This window comes from Notothenia coriiceps, unplaced genomic scaffold (assembly GCF_000735185.1).
Source record: "Notothenia coriiceps isolate Sejong01 unplaced genomic scaffold, NC01 NC01_scaffold00026248, whole genome shotgun sequence".
NCBI lineage: Eukaryota > Metazoa > Chordata > Actinopteri > Perciformes > Nototheniidae > Notothenia > Notothenia coriiceps.
Genome location: NW_011358949.1, coordinates 32,045 through 52,893, shown reverse-complemented (window position 1 = coordinate 52,893; position 20,849 = coordinate 32,045). Strand labels below are relative to the sequence as shown.

The 20,849-nt window shown below is 40.9% G+C and overlaps 1 protein-coding gene across 1 annotated transcript in view; it reads right to left on the bottom strand.

Moving 5' to 3' along the window:
• Positions 1 to 8,578: 8,578 nt before the first annotated feature.
• LOC104956725 (serine/threonine-protein kinase mTOR-like) overlaps positions 8,579 to 20,849 on the bottom strand; it is a gene marked incomplete at its 5' end in the record, with an annotated part of 38,730 nt that continues 26,459 nt past the window's right edge. The window contains 11 exons of the mRNA XM_010784257.1: positions 8,579 to 10,248; positions 10,336 to 10,870; positions 11,723 to 11,828; positions 12,046 to 12,126; positions 12,349 to 12,429; positions 12,513 to 12,575; positions 13,689 to 13,824; positions 14,441 to 14,515; positions 14,598 to 14,670; positions 14,961 to 15,043; positions 15,688 to 15,810. Of these exons, the coding sequence (XP_010782559.1) occupies positions 10,855 to 10,870; positions 11,723 to 11,828; positions 12,046 to 12,126; positions 12,349 to 12,429; positions 12,513 to 12,575; positions 13,689 to 13,824; positions 14,441 to 14,515; positions 14,598 to 14,670; positions 14,961 to 15,043; positions 15,688 to 15,810 (837 nt within the window). The remainder of the gene's footprint in view (positions 10,249 to 10,335; positions 10,871 to 11,722; positions 11,829 to 12,045; positions 12,127 to 12,348; positions 12,430 to 12,512; positions 12,576 to 13,688; positions 13,825 to 14,440; positions 14,516 to 14,597; positions 14,671 to 14,960; positions 15,044 to 15,687; positions 15,811 to 20,849) is intronic.

The following is a 20,849-nucleotide window of genomic DNA, read 5'->3' as shown; positions in this document are numbered from 1 at the left end:
CAGAAAAAAACTAAGTTGGAATGGTGTTCGTGATATTGTGGGTGTGATCTGAATTATTTCAGTATAATAGGATATAAAAGTCATACCACTCAGTGGTTTGTTGCTCTTCCGTTGGCCTTATTAAATTATTCATAGCTCAGAATACATGTAATGATGTCATGACTCATGAGAAGAAAAGGTCACCTAAAAAGGCAAAATGCTTAAAGAACAATGCCAGTGTGCTCACAAGTTTGCAGTTTCTTGTCTCATTGCCAACCCTAGCATAACGAATGCGGCCCTCTGATATCTTGATTTCACAGTCACAGCCACATTGCTTTTGGCTTCTTAAGGACAAGTGACAGCACCCTAAAAATAATCCTTGTTTACCCTCCTGTGCTTTGTTGGGCCTCTCTCCTGCTGAGACTCTGCGCCAGCTCACTGTTTTGCATCGCCGGTGTCACCTTCCATCGCCTTAAGGAGAGAGACAGCAGATGAGTTGTTGCCGGAGAGAAAAAGGTGGACACGGAGCATGGGAGATATTCAAAGATCTAAAAAGAAAAGAAAAGAAAAAAAGACAAGAGGGAAGGGAAAGGAGGCTGCAGCAGAGTCAAACATGAAAAAAAAGAGACGTTGGAAGGGGTGAGGGGAGGACTTTGGAGCTTTAGAAAGAGACAGCTTTTAAGAAAGTGAGGGGCGTTGGAGGGAGAGATTGAGAGGGAAAAGGGCTCCAGGGAGAGGAGAGGGATGGAGTTAAAAAAAAAAAATACACAAAAGAGAGAGAGCAGGACGATTGAATGAAAACAGCTGGAGAGGGAAGGAAAGGAGTATAGATGCAGAGGGGGAAAAAAGTGTGTCAAAGAGAGTGACTTCTCTTTGGAGAGCTCTGTTCATATCCTGGCGGGGCACCACTCTGCTGTCAGGTCCACCTTCCCCGGACAACCACTGCTTGTCACGTTAATGGCCTGGAAGGAAGACCATGTCACTTTATCACCTCTCCGCGACGCCAACATGGCCGTGGCTTTTGTCTCCTCAGCTCCCTCTCCGCTCCACAACTCCCTGAAAGTGACTAATTGATCCTGGGAGACGGGCTTTTTTTGTGTCTCGGGGGCTGATGAACAATGTGAGAAAAAGCCGCTGATAAAGGGGAAAAAAGAGAGAGCAGGATGTGCGCCCGGCCCGAGATAATGTAGCCCACTGTCTGCTGCAGTGCTATCTAATTTCCCCACACAAAAGTAACATCGCCACTTTGTAAATGAAAGGCAGTCAGGCGAAAGATGCCCCTCACGCTCTGGCGGCCCCTTCTTGAGATAATGGGCCCATGCACATTATTTCTGTAGACACAAGATCGACAAAAAAATAAGCAGTGTGTGGGTAGTGAGTGAAATTCATTCAAGTGTGTGTGTGTGTGTGTGTCTCCTGTATCCAAGCCTCAGAGCATTCCTAAGTATTCTCACAGGAGTGTAGAGAAGGATTGGCGGGCTTATATCCTGTAACATGCATCCAATTGCTTCACACTACTTCTCCATATCTGGACTCATCTCAGCTGGATCCAATCCCTTATTCACTGGAGCTATACTGGAAGAGTTATTTTGGAGGAGCCATTTTGTTTACTCATCTGCCTGTTGATACTAAACGCCCCGGGATGCAAATGAGAGGTGTAAAGCGAAAACGGCCAAGCAAACAATATGGAAACATAAATCAGCAACATTTCTAGGAGGAGGAGAGGAAGGAAGGAAGCGGTTCAGACCACAGAGCGCCGGTGGAAATAAGCCAAGAGAACAGAAGGGTGAAAAGCAAGCTAAAGGAGGCGAGAATCCACCCCCCACCCCCTCCTTCAATAGCTCTGGCCTTGTCAGATATGGTTATGCTTATTGGGGACACAGGCGAGGGGGGTCACTGCACCAGCATGCCTCGGAACATCCTCTCGCCTGTGCCACGATAAGAATAGTGCACTGAATCATAGCTCACAGTGCAGTTATATGTATGGATGATGCGTGGTGAATGAGTTAGAGATAAGGCCAGGAAACTGGATGGGCTGCACATAACTACACTCCTCCCCGACTCAGAGTGTGTGTGTGTGTGTGTGTGTGTGTGTGTGTGTGTGTGTGTGTGTGTGTGTGTGTGTGTGTGTGTGTGTGTGGCCCATTTGGCTTGCAAATCACAATCTTTGAGGCTAAAGGATCTTGGAAACCTGAATTACACGTTAGAGGGGTTTAAGTTTCCTTCATTTGCTTCCTCCTCTTATTACCCCTGTTCAAGGCTTCTGGAAGAAAATGGCAGATAATGAAACATGTTTCAAAAGCTGTAGATGCTAATTCAACTACTAAAAATACTGCAGAAGCTCAAATGGCCACATAAGGCTTGTTCCAAAAGCGAGACAATCAGCATAGACCTCCATTTTATGATGCCCAACTTGACCGGGTCGCCTAGTTTTAGTCCCTTCAATTAATATACTCGCTCATAACAACTGTACAGGCCGTGCATTTTGTGTAATCCACCTGTTTAAATCATTAAAGGTACGCATGTGCACTTTGCTCTGTGTCGTCACCGAGATACAGTACACAACAATACTTTAGTAGGTTCTTTTTGTAGGAATTGACATTAAGAAAATACAGTCTATCCTTTAAATGACCTACACAACTATCAAATAAAGTACAATCTACAAACACTAAAACCATGTTGTAATATGTCTTGTAGTTTGCCTCTCTGAAGGCCATAATAAACTTTTGTTACCTTCTGACTTGCCATGGCAGTAAAAGCACAGGTGTAAGTCATGCCAGTGATCCAGTATACCCAATAAAAAGGACCTTGGGAATGGAGCACTTAACTGAAATGAAACCTTTATTAAGGTTATTAATTACACCTGTGCTCTTCCTGATAGGACGTAAAAATGTCTGCCGTGAAAAAGGTCTCGTCATTGACTCCAATCTTGGTTGTTGAAGGTTTGAGTAAAACGTTTCAAGCGAGAAGGGTTTGGCTTTTGAGAGATGCTGACTGGGACAGGACCCAAAAAACATCAACCTTAATTTGAGTTTCAGAAAAACAAGCTAAGGGCAGATCAACAGTTATGAAACATTAGCTTTTCCTCCATTTTTTCCTTCAGTGTCCCATCCCATCTCATCCCATTCCTCCCCTCGCTCCCTTTTTCACACCCTAATCGTTGAGACTTACAGGAAAATCAATTTCCACTACCCAGTGGAGAGGCCCAATGTTTCACCACTGTGTCTGATTGATGACATGCAGACGCCATCTCACACCCTGCAGCTTTTTATAGCACCTCAGAGTTGGTCGCCATTCAGCGCATTTTTATGGCAAATAATAACAGGAGATGTAATAGCTATTTCCCCTGGTGAGTAAATTTGAGCAGGGAGACAAGAGGATGGCCCGCCCAGACAGCTGGAGGACAGTTCCACGTCAACAAGTTACTTAGGCTGAATGATTGGGTACATGGCTCTGAAGGGCTCGGGGCAATTCAACAATCAGACGTGATGGCCATTCCTGAGATTGCTGGCATCCAACCGGAGCCTCAGTTCTTTTAAAAGGTACAACAATGTCCAACACTTTAATACTACAGAGTGGCCAGCTACTAATCTACACTCAGGGTCTTACTTTATCAGGTACACCTCTGCTCCACAAACACACATGACTGCAATGGACTCTTCAAGTTGACCACACATGGGTAAGACACATGATCCAAGTGCGTGCATGTGGGCGGGCATTGTTGTCGAGACACCCAGAGATTTTCACACATCCTCAGAAAATGTTGTGAACAAGAAAAGCATGCAACCAGTACACTGGCCGAGGATGACCCAGGACTTGTTTTTGTTGGCCATAACTACAGTATGGAAACTTAGAGCTCATTGCAAAACTGGCAGGCAGCGGAATTGGTAAAAGATAAATCAGTCACACATTTACTGCAGGGAAGACGAAAAAGGCTGTAAAGGACTAGATCGCTGAAAAGAAGCAAATGAAGAAGAGGCTACTGTGGTTTCATGATTAATCTAAAGGTTAGAGCTTGGTTACACCAGCCTAGAAACAGTCCATTTAAGTAGAAATGCTCTGGATTCACATATTAAGGCTTAGGTAAACCATATCTATATTTTCTGAAAAATGATTGCATTGCAGGTTGCATTTGGTCACAGAGGCTAATGGACCATAGGGTAGCATATACGTGGCTCTCAATAGAACTCCTCTCATATTTATATCCATTTTGTCGCAAACTAATCCAGCTGCAGTCGAAGAACCCAGCACCCCCCAGGAAGCTGGGGTTGAGCTCGAGGATAAGATATCACATTGGGCCCCACCACCTAAGCCTTAGGCAACTTCCACATGGGGCAATGGCTGTATCCACAAATCAATTACCCAATGGAACCCTTCAAAGTCATAAACCTTAGCATACCTTTGGATGGTTGAAATCCTCTCGTAGTCCAATAATTAGTGTAAGATATTTCCTGACTGAGCAGTGAAAGTATAACGCTGTGTAGACATGCAACATTCTGCACACCTATAACAAATGTCTTAAAGGCCATCTATTACAGTCTGCATTTCATTTTAATGGTAAAATTCATTAAAATTCTCTAGCGTTAATTAATTACTTTAAATAGATTGAACATTTACTTTATGTAAATAAATAAACATTATCATCTTAAGAATAATATAATAATTTAATATTGTAATTAATCCCTAATGTTCTAATATTTGTTTAAGGCCCATGTCAGTTCAAGGCCCTTAGTATTGTCCTAAATTTTCCTCCATATATGGCGCGATCTGTTTTGTAACTATGCAACCCGTTCATTCGAGTTTGCCCCATTGTGGTGTAGGTGGTTTGATCCCCTGAACCTGCTAAGTGAATAAGGGTTGGGAGAGTAAAAGAGCAGACTTCCATCTTTCAGACATACTGTACCACTGCGCAAATGCCTGCGAGCCAAGGACTAAATTCCCAGCTGCCCTGTTGAAATGAAAAGAAAATCTCGGTGAAACTACCTGGGTTAGAAGAAAATGCAAAGAACCTGGATTCCCAGTGGATGAAAATGTTTTGCCCTACCTAACAGTTCTGTGTGTGGTGTCGCAGCAGCTGGTGGCTGTATGTCAGAGGTTCAGGCTGAGACAGACAGAGCGTAATGGTGTGGGCAGTGCTTTCTTGGCACACATCATGCCCTTTAATAGCATCGCTGGAACACCACAGTGTACCTGAGCTAGCTGCTGATGGGGTGCATCCACTTCTGTCCAACAGCCTTGTCTCTATTAAATAGATATTTCCAGCAATTCGGGAAGCGTTCAAGGACTCTAGTCAACTCTGCTGACCTGCATAGTCGTTGAAAACAAGACATTTTAACACCTCAAACACAACATGTAGCATTTCAAAATATACAGTATTTATGCCTAATCGTTTAAGAACCTACAAGAGACAATTCTACAAGACTGAATTGCAGCTCTGTCTTTGCTAAATTATTCTTATTGTAGCTGTAAAGTACAAAGAAAAATCAAGAAGCCTTCCTAAACACACAAAGACATATGACATTATAGGTGAAGGTAAATTGTGAAAGTGCACTTGCTGTATGGTTAAGCTTTTCTGAGTCTCAGCTGCTTTTAGACTGTGTGTGGAAATGCTTCAGAGGCATCCGTCTACTATCTCCCTCTGCAATCCAATAAAGCTGAAATGCAATAGAAATGTCAAATTGAATAGCGTCAGGTGCTGCGAAGTGCCACAACTGCATCTAAAGTAAGTACGGAGACAAACAACGTTTTTTCAATCTTTATTTATCCAGGGAAGGATTTTGATGAGCGTGCACATTCCTACAGCCGCACACACTCACACCTGGGAGCCGTCACACACAACTGCAGCAGCACAGGTTGAGCAAATACACTGTTATGGCCACTTTTGGTGAGACAGTCCAGTAAGTGCATCAGGTTTTGGATAATAATATCAGCCCCACAGTTTGATCCGTTCACTGCCCAACAACACTGTTACTGCTGTGTTAATGTAAATACAAGGCAGAATCAAATGACTCATGGTTAAAGAGTGGTGAAGGAATCAGTCCTACACCTAGAAAAGTGATTTAGCTCTATAGGATCCCTTGTTTTTGGATATATTCCCAAAATAAGGTCTGAGACTGAAAAACTTTCCTACTTTTGACATAAATACGTCAGTAAATACACCAGTGGTGAACTTATCAAGTTCTATCCGTCCTAGTAACGGTTGTGGTTGGTGGTAAATTGCTAATTGAGAATGCTAAACGCCATCATGCTGCTCATAGCTTAGCCTTAGCAAGGTCGAGGCATGCAACTATGATGTAGTTCGTTAATAGATTTACGCATCAACTGTGATATAAGTGTTCATTTGGGGAGATTATAGCCTACTGCTGAACAAAATGTGAAAGTATAAAAATGTGTTTGCCACAGATCTTATTTTTCTGCAATATTTCAAAACCCAACAAAATAATCCCATTGGGAGCCCCTGCAAAGTTTACTTCTGCGTCACTCTACAAAATACGTCATTACTGCACCACTCTAGGAAACCTTTACCCCCATGACTTGCCTCACATCGCTGGGAGGAAATGTTGACCTGGATTTGATCTTTTACAGAAACACTTTGCCTTTGGGGCGCTAACAAATACCAATGTAATTCAATGATTTTACAGTAAATCCATTGAAACATTGAACGTCATTTAAAGGTCCAGTGTGTGGGATTAAGTGGCCTCTAGCAATGTGTTTCCAGATTCCATCCAACGTTTTTCTACTCACACACACCTTTGCCAAGAGTGCCGGTGAGCTACATATAGTGGCCTTTAGCTAACATTGACACGTTAAAGGCCATCTCTAGAGCCAGTTAGTTTGTCCTTTCTGGGTTACCGTAGAAAGAAACATGGCTGAAGAGGAGCCGCACTCTATTAAGATATTAGGGTTTAATTTTCAGCTAAAATCACAATTTGTAGTTTAAGTGATTGTTTACTGATTAAAACATAGCATTAACTTATTCAATGTCTGTTACCAGTCCCTTATATACTAACACACTTGACCTTTAAGAGCAATGGATGATTTTTATTTTGAATTTATAGCATGACTATCTGCAGAACATGAACAGAAAACTGTACTCCCCAGTTAGATCTGCTTCTTCACTTGCCCCTCTGTTGTTTTTTGTAGAAAACATTAGGAACCAGCAGGGTCAACATAAACACGAGCATACTGTGCACCATTTGCTGATGTCGCTGCGTATTAAAGAGGTCATTTTTCAGATGCTAAACTACTTCACAATGCTTTTTGGAGCCGCGACATGCAAGATGCCCGGTGCCGCTTTAAGTTAGAACTGGCCCAGTTATTCATCTTGTTCCTCCTTGGCCTGATTCTATTTGTGTTTAGAGCATGGTTAACACATGACATCCCAATAGGCTCTTGATTCTGTATTTTGTACTGATTATTTAAAAGGAAAAAATATATTCACCACACTATTCATATCACTTAATCCCACCACGTTAACTATAAATGTTCCGGATTTTTTTCCCCTGCGCTAATCCTCCACCAAAAACGAAGAAAAGTCAAAGTAAAGAAAAATGTGTCTAACACCACCAGCTACATCACTGTTATCCATTCATATGCCCATTACCTCCCCAAAACATGACATTTAGCTAAAATCATACTATCTAATACATTTGTTGGTTAGAGATAAAGGTTTCGTCACAAAGTAACACAGCATTAGTAATTGATCTACAAACTGTGGGTGAGGTATTTCTTGAAGTCCCCATGTAACTAAAGTGCTCCCACTATTTGGTGGCACTTGACAAACAGATGATTACATAAACAGAAAATCTTTCGAAGTACATTTCTGACGTCCAAGCTCCGGGGAACACTAACAGGCAGAGTAAACACAGCTAAAGCTGGCGGGAGAACGTGGTTGAAGCGTCCTTAGAGAGCAGCAGATCTCAGGCAGACTAAACTGCTGTCAAGTTCATCGATAGCGCCTTTACACTAGAGTGCACAAAGACAGCCCGAGTCCTGGCTGCAGGCCCTGCTTTAAACAACTCCAGAGCCTGCTATCGAACTTCTCTGGTTGGCCGTCAATATCGCCTCTGTCTCCATCTTTCTCTTCACAGCTGTTAGCCATGCCACAGAGAAAGAGTTGGAGGGGGGTGGTGTAGTTTGAGACAAAATGTTCTCATAGCCATAGGCAGGCACAGTAATATTTAGTTTATTGGAGAAACAGTCAGGAAGCAGACAGTATCCAGCTAGCACTGTGTGCACATGTTCTTAACTCGTGCTAACGGAACTTAACTCATGGTTCTAATGGTTCTGAAAGTTTCCCCTGCAGAACCACTTCCCAACTACACTTATTTACAAGAGCTTTACATTTTTCCTGACACCTTAATTAGATCCGATGTTTGGACGCGAAGGCCTTTGTCCCACATCACCTGTGATCCTGACAAAGGAAATTACTCGTGCTGTTATTCAGAGACTGTTACTTTGTATTTCCTTTAAACCCTCAGCCCAAAAGGCACTACATTGATGTATTGATTCAAGACGATATTGCTTGCCACCCCCCACTAGCATAGGCTACTTTTCTCCTTCCAAAACACATTTAAAGTTTAACATAAAGCAAACTGAGCAATTTGAATTGTTCTTTATTTACGAGCAATGGTATAATTAATCCACGAAATTACAATTGGTTCATAAATTACTCGTCTTTTGTTAAAAAAAACGAACACGTTAATGGGCCACATTTTATAACACCTGAAGTGTGTTATACAGTTTACAAACTTTTAAACATTTCATGAAGTATAATATATTCCTCATTTATTAAGTCTTGTGCTCACTACTTCCCAAACACGCATTTTCATTTAAACCTCACTTGTCTGTGCTCTTACGGATCGGCATTATTAATTTGTTTCTTTTTTTCATAATGGATTCACGGGAGGAAAAGGGAGTATTCTTGAAGAATTCAAGGTAACACAGGTTGACTAATTGATATACGAATGATCATTTATGAAAGTTAAGTATTCCTTTAATGATGAGAAATTAAAAGTAGGCCTAATTAGAAGCTTTTAGCAGAATAAATCCTGAGTGTGCGCTTTACTTTGTGTGAATACACTCCAGACATGGCGAGAGCCTGACGAAGCACTTATGGAACCTCTGGAGGTCTTGAGAAGCTTAAGACGGTGCAGAGAAGTGGAATAACATCCCGAGGGGAGCTCTTGTGCAGTAAGACAAGCTAGGACGGCGGAAACACTAACAGGAGAGAGGAGCGCGCCTGGGTCCCGGAGGAGTGAAATACTTGTGTCGCTGTTTCCCATCATTCCTCATGTCTCGGCTCAAGGTGCCAGATCTGGACGGCCTCATGTGACAACTTCAAAAGCTGATGGAGCACGGCTCGCTGCATCCGCACCACCTGCCGCCAAGCCCTTCACCTTCCCTCGTTTAGGGGCATTGTCTCCCTATGAGTATCATTTGTCAATATTGACTCGCTCCATGCAGACACCCGTGCTGTTCTTTTCCGCAGCCCAGGCCCATTTCCACAGTTGGTAAACAGCTAAATCCCTCTCACAATCAGTGCAGCCTATTTAACTCCAGCTATTGACTCGCCTGCCGCTCAACAGACGTGAGAGAAAGAAAAAATACAAACAAATTAGACGGGCGAGAAAGAACAACAGACACGGTGGCTCCGGCTATGAAAAGTCGCATTTTCAATAATGAGCTTCTGTTGGCAAGAGAGGAGAAAAGTGAAGGCGAGGGAGAAAACGAGGGAAACCACAGGAGGAATGGATCGATATGAACAGATAATCACCAGGCCTTTGTCCCGATGTGTAAAGAGTGTGACATTGCAGAGGTGAGCAGGGCAGGGAAGAGATCAATGGGCTGCTTTTCGTTGATCCGTAATCCTTAACTATCTATAAGTAATTAACCTTCAGAGGAGAATGCAGGGGAAAGAAATAAAGGGAGAAATGAGAGCGGGAATAGCAATGAGCACAAGTAAAAACAGAGGCTAGCTCGCATCGACCAGATAACAGCACAGGAAAGCAAATTAATAGTAGTCTGCTGCCTCTGCAATTTGCTGCATCTGATTCGGTTTTATTTCTTTAAGGGACTGCATGGGAATGACTACCTGTGCTCTAGAAGAGGATAACTACACTGCAAGCTGATGTCCTGAAATCTCACTCAGTTTGCCAGCAAATGTTTACATTTTAAGCATTTCAGTTTTGCCGTTCTTGTTTAAGATGAGAATCTACTTTCATCTCTTCCTCTCTGGCCTGACGACTGCATTCTCTCTCAAAGTATTTCCTGAAAAGATGGAGAAGGATGTTAATAGGAGTCAGACTGCCATCTGTGGGCACAAGAAGAAAAAGAAAGGGAGTGTAAACTACTTACCTTGTATTGAAAATATACTTTTCTTTCCATTTGTAACTGATAAAAGGCACCCAAAGCTTTCAAATGAACACAGTGCAGCCACAGTGGTATCTGTACAGGGTTTAATGGCACACAAATGGCCATACAGTACATTGTGATCATCTCAAATCAACTTCTGTATTGCAATACACAATGACACAACGGACTGGAGGGTTTTTAATACAGCGAGTGATATAAGAAATGTCATAACTTATTACAATATGGCCACCGTATAAAGCTTTTATTATGATGTTGAAAGCGAGGAACGTCATTTTAGTTAAATTATGATTATCAGGTTAGAACTTAGCTCATAAGATTCTTTCTTATAACCTTAAATATGTGACAGAAAGTGGGATTATTCTACAAGAAAAAAAACATATTTCTCAAAGGCTTTGCACCGTGGCTTTTTCAAGTGGATATCCATTTGAGTCGAGTGCTTCTTCTTTGTTTACCAGTGAGAGTAAAATGTCAGGTGTAACCTTGTCCACCGGAGACAGTTCTTCACCAAAATGGACACCTGCAGAGAGGAAAAAAAAAAAAAAAAAGTTCAGTTCTGTCAAGTCTGATTCTGCTTTCAGAGATGAAAGAAATGTGTGCAGAAAGTGCAGGTTGGGCTATGCTAAAGAAACATCATATGAACAACACACAACCCCTTTTACCAATACTTCACATGTTTAAAATACAATAATAAGTACACAGATCTTTTACTTCAGTAAACGTAGATATACAGTATAGTTTAAAAATACTCTGCTACAAGTACAATTCCTATACCAACCTCTGGGTAGGAGTATCAGCATCAACACATACTGCGAGTATCTGTATGTATAGTTATTGTAAAAGAGACTATATAGTGTTTTAAGTGTGTGTTGATTGCTATGTGTGTACCCAGGCACTGAAGATGGAAGTTAGACATTAGCTATAGGTGGCGTTAAACATCACTTTTCTTTTTGAGATTAATGTATTTTAATGCATGGTCCTTCTATAATAAAGACATAAAAAAAGTACTAATCGCGGCCCATTTCAGATTTTTGAACTACTGTATTAAATATTAATATATATTAACGTGTTTATCACAAGTGTTGAAGCTGGTAAAGATAGAGCACATTTCAAAACACGCAAAGCTACATTTATAATATATATACTCAAGTCATTTGTTTGTAAAAGTATATTTTTTATTAATAATCTAAGACATTCAAATTGTCAAGTAAATATATTGAAGTAAAAAGTACAATATTTTGGAAATTCAGTAGAGCAGAAGTAGAAATTAGCATTAAATGGAAATAGTGAAGTACAGGTTGCTTACAATTCTTCTTAAGTACTGTACTTGAGTAAATGCAGTTAGTTAAAACATTAAAGCAGCAGTACTGACCATCCGATGTAGCACTGGCACAGGTTTTCGTGAGATGTGGCCTGCTTGATCAGGAGCTCCACCTGCGTCGGCACGTCCAGCGTCTCATCGTGAGAGAAGTCTCGACCTGCCGGGAACAAACTCTCATCAACACACTAAAACTTTACCGGAAAATTTAATCTGTTTTTAAACAATAAAGAATGTAAACATTCAAAGTAGAGGCACAAAATACAAAGGTGAACCTGAATATGAGCATAATAGGGCTCCTTTAAAGTAAGATACAAAGGATCAAAACTCTAGATATACTATAACTATATCTAGGTTGTTAGTACAGCACTTCTCACCTGTGAGCTTGTCTCTCACTCTGTTGATAATCTGAATGGCTTTCTTGTTGAGAGCCTCAGGTTGTACCATGCCATCTCCGACTGAAAGATAAAAACACACATGCTGGCATCAACAACTACAACAAAACAACAAAAGCAAATGCAAGTGCTCTCTACGTTGAGCGTTTTCGCAGCTCAAATCAAAGTGGACTTAAGTGCTGCGTTACAACAGAACAGCATCTGCTCCAATCATATGTGACAGCGAGAGAGCGGGGTACTTATGAAGAAAAAAAGAATCAACAACAGGAGGAGCTGCTAACTCACTGAAGGAGTGGATGGATTCTGGCACCGTGGTCCCTGGTTTCTTGTGCACCGTCTCTCCGAGGTCTATTCCCTCCAGAGTCTCTGCAGAGGACACCACACAGTCACAATTTAAACATGATCTAGCATTTCGGAATAGAAAACCTGTGAGTTTGTACTCTACTCACCCACTGACCCCGCGGTGTACGAGTCAGTCCTGGTGCGGGAACGCTTGTTGCCTTTGGTGTTTGCTGCGGGTGAAACAGGAAAGGTGTGTGAGTGTTCTATTTTTCCCTTGACATAAAAATAACTATGTTCTATTTTTCATCCGTCACACAGGAAGCAGCAGCATTGTTCTGACCTTTAAACATGCAGAAGATTGAAGCTTTTTTATAACCTTTACAAGCTGATATTCACTGAGACACCGATGTGTTAAATAGAGTTGTCTCCGAGATTTTTTTAAATATGCGCAAGCTTAAGTTATGTTTCCTGCTGCAAGGAGACATACTAAACATTAAGTAGTGTCCTACTGTGAGGACGTTAATTCAGGAAATGGGCACATTAATGTCAAGTGTAGAAAGAAAACACTAATGGGCTTCCAACTAATGCAGTCCCTGGAAGTAGGGTAAGTCAGAAACAATTAATAGTCAATTTTTGCTTTAAATGTTTATATTTTTGTACACATTTTATAATGTTTTGTTCCGCCTATGCTTTTTGTTTTATTTATTTTTCCAGTGGGCATTTTTCTTGCATGTTTGATATAGCTTTTTTATGTTTAATATATATATATATATATATTTTAAATGTCATAATACAAAAACTGGGACTTAAAAGTACAAGTATAATAAAAGAAAAAGGGAGTGCAGCAAAAGTGATTACTCTTATTGTTACCCCTTTAGTTATAATGGTTTGAATTAAGAAAAACCCACCTAAACATTCCCTGACTCCTATTATTTCTTCAAGTAAAGAAAACCTCATTGACCCTCCTTTACAATAAGACTGATGAATGATCCTACTTCAGATCAAATGTCTAGCTAAATGCAACCTTGACAGCGTGAGGTGAAGGAGTGCCAGAGACAATCATTCACTTTGTTCACTTGAATTTAACTAACGACCTTTAGAAGTGTACGCCACCTCCTTAAGCGTTTGGTCAATTTCTCTCTTGCACACAAGCCAAAGGGATTTACATTTGACTACTGAGAGTTTTGTTCACTTCATATGATTCAATGTAATGCTTTGGACTCTTGAAAGAAAATGTGCTTCTATTATTAGAACGTTGCAGTATTTATTCTTCTTCATTCTATGGGTTTGTTGTTGTTATGTGATTCTTTAAGGTGGTTGTTGTTCAGCTAAAGGTCTCTTACTGTCCATGAGCCTCCAGTTGAGCAGCGGGTCGTAGACGAAGGCCTCCAGCACGGCCATGACGCTGTCCCGGTGCTCCCTCAGCACCTCCATCACCGTGTGGCAGGTGATCCGGTAGTTACCGTCCAAGCCTGTCACCTGCCGCACAATCAAGCATAAACAACGTCACTGATGGAGACAAACGTTTCCCAGCACCTGAAGGTCACGTTGCTGTCCCATGTTGGTAGGTCGATGGAGGGCCTTTCTTTCTAGATTAATTAATACATTATTTCGTCTTTAATTGTAAAAATTAAATTACGAAAAATGTCTAAAAGTGGAAGGTGATGCATTTGATTGTTGTTCATTTTTTGACAGTCCAAGATTTCGTGGGGATGCAAGTCTTTTTTTAATCTTGATTCTTGTTTTGTGCTTATTTGCTAACTTCAAAAACTTCTCCAAGTAGTTAAAGAGATGATCCAACCCAAAACTCATCTTAATGCTTTCGTCTGAAATTCTTTTTTTTCTTTTCTCATTAAATACAAGGCACAGTGAGTCGTGACTTCTGATAAAACGCTTCACACTCGGCAAAGATTAATAATTTTTTGGACTGAATTACAGAAGAAACACAAGAAGAGGTTCAGATAGGATTCAGTTTAAGTCCAGTAGAGGAGGATTTGTAGCTTTAATGTGGGGGGATTCTAACTCGTTATACAAAAAGAAAAATGAACTACCGGTAATTAAAAAAGAGTTTTCTGTGAGAGGGATTTTGACATACCTCCATGGCGTTGGTCAGCATCCTCGTCAGTCTGAAGGGAATCTTCTCAGGGAATTTCTCTCTGGTCATGGCGACCTGTTGAACGTTGGAATGGGTTAGTTTTTGATGAATAAATAAATAAAATTATCTGTTGTGAAGACAGAAAATCTCCTTTCACCTCAAAACAGTCTCCAAAGTCAATGTGGAGGATCTTGCCGCTTAACCGGTCCAACATCAAATTGGATGGATGCCTGGAGAATAGAAAGATCATGTTCGTATTAATGACTAATGATAACTGTCATTATAATCAGCAGAATCAGAAATACTTGATTTATCCTGCGGTAAAATAGGCAATAAATAATAAAAAAAACATTTATAAAACACAAGAAATAAGTAAGTGAAATAAAAAGATCAAATAAAATAAGCTATTTTATTAGAAAAATAATTGTAAGTAAAAATGTCCAATAAAAGATTAAATAAAATAAAAAGAACAACATATTTAACTAACAAAATAAGTTAACATTAAAGGAGAGAAACCCACCTGTCACCCAGTCCCAGGATGTAGCCGACCATTGACATCACAGCCAGGGAGCGGGTGTAGTTGGTCCTTCTGTCAAACCACACCTGGAGGAGAGAGGACGTGTGTTTTATGAGAGCTGTATTGTAGTCACCTTGAGAGCAGAAAATGTAGAAAATGGCGCAGAAATCTCTGTTTGATAGACACACGAGGACCACCAGGTACTAATGTTTCTTAAAATGTGTTCATTTCTGCTAAGTCAGTGGTTTAAAAGTAGGACACACAACCCAGAAAACTAAAAGCAAAAACAACTGTTTTATTTAAAGGAAAATTACCCACAACATGGTCATTTGTATATCCCTTTCTCTACACGTGTAACCTTGAACTCTTGGAGAAATCAAGGTGAGTGTGTGGGAGAGGGAACTTTGGGATTTAGCCTTTGCAGACCATTAACATGCACAATCACCTACATAGCACATTACAGGAAGGGGGAACCCTTGAAAGGATAATAGGGTCCCTGAAAGATGCTTTCCTCTGCTCTGTATGTTTCCTCTTCATCAAGTGAAAACCTTTATAAGACCACTGCCAGTCAAGCCTCTAAGGATAAGGTGAATGTATACGTCTTCATGTTATCTTTCGACAACTGAACACTCTTGACATTTTAACGCAGGAGTAGTGAAATGTGAGGATGGATGCTGAAAAGATCAAGTTCACTCAATCATCCTGTGCTGGCGGAGGAGAGAACACTCACCTCGGAGCTGGGGCTCTTCAGCCACAGCAGCTTGGCCAGGTCGTCTCCCGCCGTGTTGTTGACGGCGTGCTCGAACACCTCCACCTTCTCCATCAGCGTCAGGTGGTCGTAGTCTGGGGCCATCTGAAACATACAAAGACCGTTAATAAAAGAACCTTCAATGTGAATGAAAACATCAGTCATCAGGTTTAGACAAGTTCAATTTAAGCTGTCTTCAAACGCAAGTGACTGATTCTGGATTTTGCATTTCAAGTTCATGGTGCATTAATATGAAGTCAGCATTAAATAAAAGAGCAAAAGGAATTTATAAAAGGTTAATGGTTCTTATTTTTCACCCGGGTCATCGCAACCTTGACAATTAATTGTGTTTGAAATGTCATCAGTGTCTTTACGAAAGATGATTAAAATGTTTTACACGTTAATTGTATGCACCTATTTTGGTTGTTACGGTGTTTTCGGTTGAATTTTGCCTTCAATTGGATTTATTGGTGCTATAATTATTATTATTAGAAATTCAGATTATTTAGGTTCATTAAAAAGACAAATTGTGCTTTATTTATTTTTGTATTCAAATGTCCCGAGTTTAAAAGAAAGTATTTTATGAAAATAAATGTTAATCATGAATACCTGATATATGCAATTATTTTACAAGTATACCTGGCTTATTATAATTTCTTCAAATTAAAATACATTTCCAATTACTATTATTGCACATTAAATGTCTTGCATAAGGCAACCTTGACAATTGAGCGCACCAGTGATAACTTAATACCAAGTGTTTACTGTCAAAAACATTCAACGTGTTAATTTAATGCTTTAAAAACGTTTAATGTGCCATCTTCATAGACTGCGTGTGCCCTAAAGGTTATTATAGGACAGCAGAGTTCCCTACAAACTTGAGGCAGAGCTGAAAATAACCGCGGTAATGCTTTAAATGTAATGAACCATAAGGCTTTTGGGGGAAAGAAACACAGTGACAGTCCAAAAGACGCAAATCTATCATTGTCTCACCCTCCCATCTCCCTCATGTTTAATCTAAAGCTGATTAATGGCCCTGCTGATTGACTGGTCAACTTAATATATTGCCATTTAGAAGGCTTAAACTGATTGCGGCATATAATTAATAACACCATTAAAATAAAATCAGTCTTATTCAAAACATGCCAGCAGAAAGAAGAAAAAGTGTGTAAAGGGCGATATCCATTAAAGGATTTATTCGCCTTTAATTTGTTCACACAACTTTTGGAATTCATTTATGGGTGAAACTTATTTGAAATATGCTGCAAAAAAGGTTGTTTTTCATTTAAGTTATTTTATTCTGTAAGCAGAGGACTACTGACAGAGCGGCTGAGTGACATTTTCCTCTTCATTCTGACAAGGTCTATTGTTTTTCATCTTGTTGACCGGCAAATCATACCACAAGTAGACCTCATGCCATCCATCCTATTTCAGACTGATGACACTTGAACTTCAGCCTTGCATTCCTCCTAGCCTTGATGTGTCTTCCTCAGTGAACAGTTTCCAATCAAAGCAGTGTATGAGCTTTTTGCGGAGCTAAAAACAGGGTCTCAGCCCACCCTGCGACCATGCGTCATGTGAGGTAGTCTCACTTCCTTTAGTCACGTTAAAAGGAATATTATGTATTTATTAGTTCTCTAGGCCTAATTAGGCATTTCTGAGGTGGAGAAATGGAGTTAATTCATGACAATTAAGGACATGTGAATGTGCTTTCATTAAGGAACAATTGGTATTCATCAGAGTCATCAATGAAAACAGATGCTTCCTCAGCTTTGATCAGTCTATTAAGAACAGTGATGCAAACACAGGTATGGTGAAAAAAGAGAGAACTATTCGAAGCAGGAAAAAAACAGCGTAATATACCATCTGACCAAGGCCTGTTCTGTAATGCTTCAATTAACTGGATATTCTTTATAATATACTCAGATCAATAGGAGACAGAGATGTTAAGTTATAAATCAAGGGTTTTTATTATTATTTACAGCAGGGGTGGGGAACCTTTTTCCTTTAAATTTGTACAACATCCTCCGGGGGCCGTACAAATGATTGAACTCAACCTCTGCTTAAAAAAACTAAAATCCCAACCCATTCATTTGGCCTTTCTTTCAAGCTGTTCAAAGAACAAGCAACCTCTTAATCCAGATATCTCACCATGACTCGCGCTGTCGCGCATGCATTCACGTGCACGGTTGTGGCATGACCACCAACACAGAAAGATATGGACACAAGATGGGTGCAAATGTATTTAGTATCCTAGCCATGTGAACATGATTTAAGTGGGGGGGACCTAGCCTCCTCTAGGGGGGTCCGGGGGCATGCTCCCCCGGGAAGATTTTTTTTTTCAAATATTGAAGTTAAAAGCATCAATCTGGTGCACTTTGAGAGCAACATGAGGAGATCAATGGATACATCTCTCAACACCCATATGAAACAGAACTGTAAGCAGATTTTTCTTTTTAGATATTTTACAAATCACTCTTTATCTTTTTAACAACTTTTTTGTTACTGTCATATAGTATTTTATACCTGTTTTTCATTTAGTCTCTAATGTCTCATTAATAACTATAATGATCATATCAAGGTGTGCCTTAACCTCACTGAGCTGAGGTTATTTGAGCCTCTCAGGAGAGAGCTCTCTTCCACCTGGTTGTAGAAAAGCTCTTTAAATTTGTTAGCATAGCTAGCTAACCAGATGCTAATAACAACAGATCGCCACTGTGCTTAAAACTAAAGACACAGCCAAGCATACACTGCGGCATGTGTACGGCTTCTTATGGGTACTGCAATATTTGAAGAGCTGGAGCGGCGTTCCGGTGCTCTCCGTAAGCACTTTAGTCTAGTCTACACTCCTTTCAGACGAGACATAACCACGTGAAGACACGTTACGCTCGTGTTGTGTTCAAGGAACCTGTCCTTGGCCAGGAAAAACAGGCACTCGCTTGTTTAATTATTTTGCGATCTAGATTTCTTCTTCTTTTTTGAAGTGAGAAGTTGTCCGTCGGACTAACGGACGGACTGACGGACGGACTGACGGACGGACTGACGGACCCCCCCCCCCAACGAAAACTTCTTCGGTTCTCCACGAATTACACAAGTCACCCAAAGCAGTGTTAAAAAAGCGGGAAGCGCCGAAAAGCGACTAATTTGCATCACTGTATAATGGTTGGTTTGTCAGTGTAATAATAGAAATTATAAAAAAACATATTGAGCTATTTTATGAGATGCTGCTTTATGTCAAGTAACAGTTACCTAGCAGCTGGATGACCTTCTGAAGCTCTCCTTGTTTAGCAGAGATGTACAGCTGTCTGGTGGGGTACTTCACCTTCTTTGGTTTCAGGCTAAAAAATATGAAAATATATCAACCAAGGACTTTCATCAAGGAGCAAACTGCTGCAAAAAAATCACATGGTTAACCTTACTTGTCATCATCCAGCGCTGTCAGGATATTCTCCAGTGGCTCTTTGGGTATTCTGTCTGTGGCATACACAACCTCGCCCTTTGACCTGGAGAGACAGCCAGCAGGACAGCTGTAATCAACTAAGATGAGCCTTAATATTTGCGAGTTTATTGGCCTGGCGAAGGAATTGGATTTTCTAAGCCACATGAGTGCTGTTACCTGCCCGGGCTCTGGTCTCGGCCACTCTGTGGCTCGCTGCTCTTCTTAGCTCTGAGTATGCGTGGAACAGCATGCGTTGTTGGTACTGATGGCAGGGCGGCCATATTTGGAACAGCTGGAAGTGACGGCCCGGGTTTGGATCTGGGTACAGACGGAGCCGAATCAGCCTTCAGCACGGTGACCTCCTTGGCACCGCTGGCATCCTCTCCGCAGTGGGGGCAGAACCTGAGGTCCTTCAGGATGGAGGCACAGTCGCGGTGGAAACGGTGGGAGATGCTGCCGTACGGCCTGCACTCCATGAAGGTGCCCTGGAGGACGGAGCAGGAAAACTCTGCATCAAGGTTACGAAGCACCACATCAAAGAATATAATATACATTATGATATACAGTTTATAGTATTCAAATGTTATTTTAAGTGAGGTGAAGTGCATCAGTGGCGTAACAAGTTTGTGATTGGCCCCGGTGCAAATATTGTTTTGGGCCCCCCCTCACCATCGCCCCAAACATAAGCGCACAATGATGCGCTCACACACGCACGGACACACACAACCACTCAGAAGCGCCACATGTAGGCTATCAACAACAGCCTGCGCTGGCCTCATACCACCACAGCAGAGAGAACTAATCACACAATCACTTTACAGAATTAATCGAGATTTCGAGGACGATGTATGACAAAAAAAAAATAATTTCGTAAGTTTAGCCATTACATCTCCTTGTTCTCTCTTGTCCTTTCTCTTTGAGAGCCGCTCTTGTCCTTTGGTTTGCTGTACATAAATGCAGGCTATTCAATTTTGTATAGAGAGGCGAAGTCCCGCCCATCTACTTCCGACCCATGGGACCTTATTTCGGAAAAATTATGTATTGAAGTCAATGGGGAGAGAAAAACGTATCTTTCGATCCCGTTTGAATTGTGCCACGAATTACACATATGATGTTTGTCAATCTTAAAATATCATTTCCATGTCAAAAAAGTCACAGTTTGTCGTAAAACAGTTGAAATATAAGACTATGAAAAATACGCAACTAGAAAGACTACATCCTGCATGCTGGCTCTTACGGAACCGACTAACTCCCCTTTTGTGTATGTACAGCTCTCAACATGCCCAGACTTGTAGTGATTTTCACCTCGTTTAATACTTTTCGCCTCATTCTGAAAAAAAGAAGTGAAATGTGCCAACATGACAGCGGTCTTGGTGTGTGGTGCGAGACAGGAGATTTAGTTCTTTGAGCGGTTTCACACAAAAAAAAGTGTTATTTTACGACACATTTTAATTTTTTTGACTTGCAAAATGATCTTTTAAATTGACAAACATCATATGTGTAATTCGTGGCACAATTCAAACGGAATCGAAAGATAATCTTTCTCTCCCCATTGACTTCAATACATAATTTTTCTAGAAATAAGGTCCCATCGAGCTCCCCCGGAAAGGGAGGGACTTCGCCTCTCTATGCTGCCGAACTTGCTGCAGCCAGACAAATTACAAAATACATTTTAGGTTGCTTGGTTTACTTTGAAGACTGTGTG